General features: G+C 42.7%; 1 protein-coding gene across 1 annotated transcript; it reads right to left on the reverse strand.

The window, feature by feature from the left end:
* Positions 1 to 755: 755 nt before the first annotated feature.
* Positions 756 to 4858, reverse strand: LOC103280460 (uncharacterized). The gene is made up of 4 exons (XM_062957759.1): positions 4514 to 4858; positions 3220 to 3324; positions 2954 to 3054; positions 756 to 1476 (listed from the first exon to the last, which is right to left on the reverse strand). The coding sequence occupies exons 1-4, from the start codon at positions 4809 to 4811 to the stop codon at positions 1300 to 1302; spliced, it is 681 nt and encodes a 226-aa protein (XP_062813829.1). The 5' UTR covers positions 4812 to 4858; the 3' UTR covers positions 756 to 1299.
* Positions 4859 to 7978: the final 3120 nt, after the last annotated feature.

Consider the following 7978-nt stretch of genomic DNA (forward strand, 5'->3'; position numbering starts at 1 on the left):
TGTGGACCTCATAATCAAAGAGAGATATTGACAATCTGGAATGTGTCCAGAGGAGGGCGACTGAAATGATCAAAAATCTGGAAACCATGAATCCCTTTGAGGAGTGGCTTAAAGAGCTGTGTCTGTTTAGCCTCCAGAAGAGAAGGTTGAGAGAAGAGGACATGAGAGCCATGTTTAAATATTTGAAAGGATGTCATAAGGAAGATGGAGCAGCTTCCTTTCTTCTGCCCTGGAAACTAGGACTCCATACAGCAATGAGTTCAAATGATAGGAAAGAAGATTCCACTTGAATATTAGGAAGAACCTCCTGACTGTAAGAGTTGTTCAACAATGGAACTCTCTGCCTTGGAGTGTGGAGGAGGCTCCTTCTTTGGAGGTTTTTAAACAGAGGCTGGATGGCCACCTGTCAGGGTTGCTTTGGCAGAAGGGATTGGACTGGATGACCCATGGGGCTCTTCCACATCTAAGACTCTATGAGTCTTATATTTTTAGCTGACAGAATACATCTCTATTCATCCCTAGGACCTCCAATGGGATTCTGACTGGAAATGGTCATAGAATCATCATGTAGTACCTAGAAGATGCCCATAGAAAACATGTTTTTTCAATCGCATATAGGGCAGCAAGCAACTAGGGAAATTACACACACGTATCGGACCAACATAATTTTTGTTGTTTATATTATTTTATTTAAATATTTCCATCCTGTCTTATATCATGGGATCTTAGACCACAAGTAAAACCAATGGAAGCAGTTTAAAACAATTCAACATTTATTTTGGAGATTATTTAATATTTATTTGTTTCTCTTTCCCATAACAACCCACAAGAGTTCCCAAGGCAATGAAGAAATAAAAGCTAATTAAAACAATACACATATAAAAACATTAAAATGATCTTTAAAAACTCTAAACATTGTCTAGAAATAATCCTAGGATCCAGTTTTGAAATTGTTAAAACAGCAGGCTAAACACTGAATGCTATGAGGAACAGCATTCGTATGACTGTCCACCTAATTTCCTTCGGTAGGGAGTTTCAATTATTTTTTGTAATGGCAAATTTTTTCATAAAACAGGATGAGATAAAAGTGTAAGATTTCTAAAAGCTGAGTGTGCAAGAGAAAGTGAAACTCAGTCCTATAGAGGTGCAAATATATTTTAGGATTCATCTTCAAATAATTGTGAACTATGGCAGATACACAACAAGGATGGACTTTTGTTGACACATTATTTTCTGCTGTTTTAAGTGCTGATGGAATTTATTTGTGCCGAAGCAATCTATCATATTGGGTTTGCAACATCAAGACATCCCAGGTTTTAGGTGCTTCCGGTCGATTTCTTTCTTTACTTTCTTAATGCGAATATCGCTATACATGACTCCTTTCTCTTCAGTATATGAGACTGTATTCTCCATCGCTGGTCCAGAACGAGGAGGAGCAGGCAGGAAGGCAAGCTGGGCATAGGCCACCTCTGAATCCTATAGAGACAAAGGGAAGTTGATTAAGAAGTTGCTCAGACTAGAGGCAGCTGGAGTTTCCAAATCAGTGCTAAATCCCCATTGAACTTCTGTGGAGCTCTCCATGGTGCTGAACCTAATCAATGGGACTTTATGGAGCTATCTAAGGTGCTGAATTATAAATGGACTTTAAAAGAGTTATCCAAGGTGCTAAACTTTATCAGTGAATGCTCAACTCAAGCAATGGGATTTTAAGGAGCCCTCTAAAGTGCTGAACTTAATAAGTGGGACTTTTGGAGCTATCTAAGGTGCTAAACTTACTCAATGGGACTTTATGCTTTTTTTTCCATGTCAGGAGCAACTTTAGAAACTGAAAGTCACTTCTGGCGTGAGAAAATTGACCCTCTGCAAGGACATTGCCCAGGGGATGTCCAGATGTTTTTGATGTTTAACCATCCTTGTAGGACACTTCTCTCAAGTTCCCACATGGGGAGCTGGAGCTGACAGAGGGAGCTCATCCATGCTCCTCCTGGATTCAAACCAGCAACCTTCAGATCAGCAACCCAACCTTAGGTCAGCAGTGCTTCCAGCACAAGGGTTTAACCCATCGCACCACCAAGGGCTCCATCTAAGGTGCTGAACTTAATCAATGGACTTTTAAAGAGTTATCCAAGATGCTGAACTTTATCAAGAAGTGCCAAATATAATCAATGGGACTTTAAGAGCCCTCCAACATATTAAGCTTTGCCAATGGGACATTTGTGCTGTATCCAGTGTGATAAGCTTTATCAGTAAGACTTTCAAAAGCTATCCAAAGTACTGGACTTTTTCAATGAAGCATTAAGGGGCTGTCCAAAGTGCTGGACCTTAAGAATAAGACTTTAGCAAGCTAGCCATCATTTTATTTAGAGCAATGTTTACAAACTGGGAGGATTTCTTTCTATTTATCAAGGGACTCGGTGAATGATGTTTATTTCCATTAAGGGGCAAAGGAAAAAGTAAACATTAGATGCAGATATAGTCAGTTTTTTAACTGAGCAGAAAAAAAAACAAGGGATGCTCCTTAGAAGTTCATAGATAAACCATGACGGGAAGATGATGGCCTCCTTTCATTTATCACCAACATGAAATAAAGAAAGACAAATTGCTACTAAACCTGGAAGGTCTTATCACTAGTACCTGCAGAAGAACAAATACATGTGTGTGAATGTATTTCTTCTTCATAACGTCTGACCTAGGGAACGCACTGCATCAAGAGCATGTCTTCATAGAATACACACAAGCAAACAACTTTATGACTCCAAAGAGACATGGGTTAAAGGGGAAAATGGCTCACAAAAATGTTCCAATTAAGAAAAAACACCCTACAGTTATGAGTGTTCAAAGCACATACAAAAATTGTGTGAAATTTCAGATAGTGTAGTTGGACTTAAAAAGAATTAAAACCGGTGCAGAAATGGGAGACTTATAGAAAATCAAATCCATCAATCAATCAGACCTGTAAGTCTTGGTCTCTTGATGTTTCCGATTTCGGCTTTTGACGCTCCTTCTTATTCTTCTTGTTTTCTCCTGGATCACATTCTTGATAAGATGTGGATGCTTTCAAAGAAAAAGAAAAGACAAGTGAGTGAAAAAGTAATCTGTATTGTCATCTTCATTGTCTATTTATTTATTTATTTTTGGCAATTTTCCAACAAATCCAGCCAGGAGATTGATTTCCATCTGGGAACGTATTAAAAATATGCAAAGAGCTCTATCGCATACCACAGATCTTTCTCCTGAAGCAGAAAGCGATAGGAATCATCAACAGGATTATAAATGGAACCGCAAACAATGCATGAACTGGAAATTCAGACACAGGACTGGAAACTGGTAAAAGAAAAGAATAAGTAAAATGTTTACTATTTCCCTGAGGTAGTTTTAAATAACATCTAACCTTTTCATGAAAATTTGGGATGGATGAATAAAACCCTTAAGGTTAACTGTTAAAATATCCAACAAAGCATCATGCCTCCAGTTCTTGTCCAGAATATGCCTTCCAGGAGGTGATTTGGATCTGCTGATGGCTAAGAGATCAATGGAACAATTGATCTGCTTTAAAGGACATGTTGAAACTACAGAGCGTAGAATCCAGCAGTTTGGAAAGCTCCTTGAAAGTCTGGACTAAACTGAAGTGGTTTCCCAAGCCCATTCATGTAGGCATCACTGTTCTTATGAAGGTAAAGGTAAAGGTTTTCCCCTGATGTTAAGTCTAGTTGTGTCTGACTCTGGGAGTTGATGCTAATCTCCATTTCTAAGCTGAAGAGCCAGCATTGTCCATAGACACCTCCTAGATCATGTGGCCAGCATGACTGCATGGAGCACTGTTACCTTCCCGTCCGAGTGGTACCTATTGATCTACTCACACTTACATGTTTTCAAACTGCTTGGTTGGCAGAAGCTGGAGCTGACAGCGAGAGCTCACTCCACTCCCCAGATTCGAACCGCTGACTTTTCAGTCAGCAAATTCAATAGCTCAGCAGTTTAACCCACTGTGCCACCAGGGCTCCACTCATATGAAAGGCATTCTCAAAGGTAAGAGGCAAGTGATCATAATAGAACGAAAGAGAAGTAGTATTAAAAACTGAAACTAGTAGTATTAAAAACTGGAATTCCTATAGAACAGGTATGGAAAAACTTTGGCCCCCCAGGTGTTTTGGACTTCAGCTTCCACAATACCTAACAGCCTCAGGCCCTTTTCTTAAGCAGCTGAGGGGGAAAAGAAAGGGGCCTGAGGCTGTTAGGAATAGTGGAAGTTTGCCCATGCATGCTATAGAACAAAGGCCTAATCCAAATTTATGGAGCCCACAATCCAGATTGATGATATTCCATGCCCTGTTTCCTCTGAAACACCTCATGTGTAGCAGTCTGGGCTTCATGAAGGCACCTGGGTTTTCTCCTCCCTTAACTGCCACCAGGTTCTTTGATTTTGAGTAAAACACAATAACAAGAACCCCCTTTCAGTACAAAGATCTAATCACTAGCAAGCAATGCAGCCTCCCTCCCCAAAGGGACTCACCTGTGATGTTGACCTTCTGGCTCCAATGAGACATGATCCACCTGCCACTCATGCTTTTTTTATACCTGCAGGTATATTCCCCTGTCAGGTTGGGCTGAGCTTGTAGACAGATACTCAGGGAGATGTTGGAAGAAGCGTCTCCAGGCTCTTTGGAGCAATCCAGAGGCCTTTGGTTGGTGGCCCCAATCTCAGCTCCATCCTTGTAGAAATAGAACTTTCTCTCCATGTGGTTCCCATTGGATGAACAAGTTATACGCATGGTGTCCCCTGCCAGTATCATTCCGGATGCAGGATCCATCTTCAGATCTGGAGTCGGGGGAAGATCTGGAGAGCAATCATCAGGAGAAGATAAGTAAGGAGTGCTGAAATGGCTCTGTGAGCATCATTCTGTGGCTTTGAACAGAAGCCCAGCCAGCACCAGATAACTGCATGGAGAACCAGAGATCTGACACCAGGTCCTTTTCAGTCAATGCCTAGTTTGGATGAGCAACGATGGAATCTTGTGATTTCAGGGACCTGGTTCTTGCACAGCTCACATGCCCACTCCATCCCAGCCATGCAATAAAATCCAGAACCTAAAACCATCACGTTAACTCTTTCCTCTTAATTCCTTTCACTCCTTCAATAAAGATATGCAGTATTATAGAATAAATCCAGATCCCGGAAGCAGCTTACTCGCCTATATATTTTAGTAGACAGAAAACTTTTTTCTCTAGTTGGGAAAAACGCTGAAGGTAGTGGTTCTCAACCTATGGGTCCCCAGATGTTTTCGGCCTATAGCTCCCATAAAAATAAAAACTATCTTAAATTAATTGATTTCTGGTTCAGATATCTAACATCACTATATTCCTGCTCCAGGACTTCAGCTGAAATGCAGTAACAACTGCTTACTTTTCCTTCCATCTCATTTGTCCTACCTGTCTTTCGCTAAGTGAAATAGAGTTGCAAAGAAGAAATAATAGAAAGAGAACAGTAAAATAAGCAGGGTTAAGGTGAGGATCTTGTGTCTCTCCAAATGACATCCAGAATTCCTTATCATTGACTATGCTAGCTAGGACTGATGGGAGGTGAAGTCCAAGAACATTTGAAGGGGACTACCACCTCCATCAGAAACAAACAGTGGAGCTGATATAAAGAGAGACTTTTCTGGGGGCAAATTGACAGGGAGTCACTCACCTCTCACCACGATGGAGACAGTGTTGCTTTTCTGGGACTGAATCTCCCGCCCTTCTGCAGTCAGAATCCAATACACACAGACATAGGTCCCATTAGTGTTTTCATCCACTTGGAAAGCTTGGCGGGGTTCTTTCCCTTCAAGGAATAGTCGCTTACTTTGCTGGGTTTGTCCCTCTCTGAGGAATCTGTATCCGGCCACATCTTGTCCCTCTGGAGCCGTGCAGTCCAGGCTGAGCTCTTCTCCGGGGATGTAAAAGGGATACTGAGGATCCAGGGAGAGAACTGGACCTCGAGGAGGTTCTGCAGCTCCCCACAAAGAAGGAAAGAAAACCATTTGGCCAGTTAGTATACAAAATTATGAAACGCTGAAACTCCAAAGTTTCATAGAAACACTAACAAAATGCTTTGAGGAGTTTATATATACAATTGGACTGTACGTGTGTTACTAAAAGGACACTTTTTGTTCCATCAAAACCAAACTTAGAAAATGGGATCCCTTCACTCTGCCCTCCCTCCTCCACCGGCATCCTTCAGGTGCCAATCAACCACCCCCAAAATGTGGAGCCTTCAGACCAGGCGAACATTGAAAACTCATTAACCACGAAACCAAAGAACTTACTTATAATGGAGATGGCTATGCTGTTACTCCTTGGAGACTGAAAACTTCTTCCTTTGTTATCTTTGGTTTTGTAAAAGCAAATAAAGGTTTCCTTTGATTCCAGGTCTGTTGCGAGGATTGCCAAATATTTTCTTGTGTGTTCCTTGTATGTAGTCCATTGACTTGGTCCGTTCATTCGAGAGAGAGAGAACCAAAATGCCGTCTGTCCTGCTGGGGGCTCGCAATTGAACCAGATGAACTCGTAGCTTACAAATGTGCTGTACGGGGTGGACAAGGAGAGTGTTGGGGCTGGAAGAGATGCTTCTCCCTGTGAACCTGAAAAAGGGAAAGAGATGTCCTTTGGTCCTCTCCTTCTGACCTCAACAAAAAAGAAATACCTAAGTATTGAGGAAAGTATATCTATTTGTACCTTTCAAAGCAGTGGTCTCACCCAGGGACTCCTTCCTATCAATTAAAGGCCCAAAGAAGTCCCCAAGACTCAGGGCCAAACCCTCCTGAGGTCTCACACCCCTCAAATGGGATAATGGCATCCATTCCTTATTCTTACCTGCAAAGGGATCCAGTAAATAAAGAACTGCTGAAAGAGGGGGAAAAAGAAAGAAAGGAGTTGGTCAGCTTCCACACTCCACTGGGCTAATGCAAACAAAGGGGACAAAAGGTGGGAGAGATATCAGTAAAGACAAGCAAAATGACAGAAAGAGCTTCGGAAGGATGGGAGACAGCCAACAAATATGGTAGGCTCATGAAGTCTTCAGAAATTGATAGAAGATCTGAAAGCACAATTTCCTCAGAAACAACTGAGAATGACAAAATATTGCATCTGGTTCTTCAAATTGGCTGTTGTTGGCGTGCAATAGAGGCCGCCATTTTCCCCTTGAAAATGCTGTTTCGCTCCTGCTCCTTCAAAATAGGAAATAAAGCCTCTCTTCTGTCCGTAAACCAGCTTAAATGCCCTAAAAGCACCAGATCTAGCCTGACCTTGGAAACTAAGCAGCGGCATCCCTACCTTGTATTCTGATGTGACATTGCCAGATGCTGTAGAGCTTATTTCTTGCCTAAGAAAACCCATTGGGTTGCTATAAATCAACAGCAGATTGAAAGCTCATCAATGGTGCAATATCCTCAGAAGCAACAGCGTTAGTAGTGGTTCCTTAAAAAACCTGCCACCGGGGTGTAGGAGGACCACCAAAGTTTTCAAGTGGCCCTAGATGCTCCTTTAAATGCTGGAAAGACCCCTGATCCACATAAAGAAGCTGAGGGAAAGACATCAAAAGAGAGCAATGATATGATAATGGGATGCAGGGTGGTGAGAAGCGAAAAGGGAGAAGTCCAAACCTGCAACCAAGGCCATGGACCCCATCCTCAGCCAAGAGGCCCAGATGCCTCCAACGCTGCTCCTCGGATCCTCCACCGCCTTGCTTTCCCTCCAGACAGAGCCAGGCCTGTCCAGCTCATCTGCAAGGAGCTTCAGCAGCAGAGACCAAGGCAGGAACTGCGTCACCTCCTCTCTCTCTGCCCACCGGCCCCCCAGATTCACACCTCCAGCCAGGCGCACACTCAGCCTATGGGCTCCTGGCCCTGCTTGGCCACACCAAAGAGGTGCTTTCCAGCCCCATGGCGCAGCTGACCGCATCCGGCTTGGCTCTGCCCCCCCTTCCTGGCCCTTTGAG

Source organism: Anolis carolinensis, chromosome 6, assembly GCF_035594765.1.
Source record: "Anolis carolinensis isolate JA03-04 chromosome 6, rAnoCar3.1.pri, whole genome shotgun sequence".
In the NCBI taxonomy this organism is placed as follows: domain Eukaryota; kingdom Metazoa; phylum Chordata; class Lepidosauria; order Squamata; family Dactyloidae; genus Anolis; species Anolis carolinensis.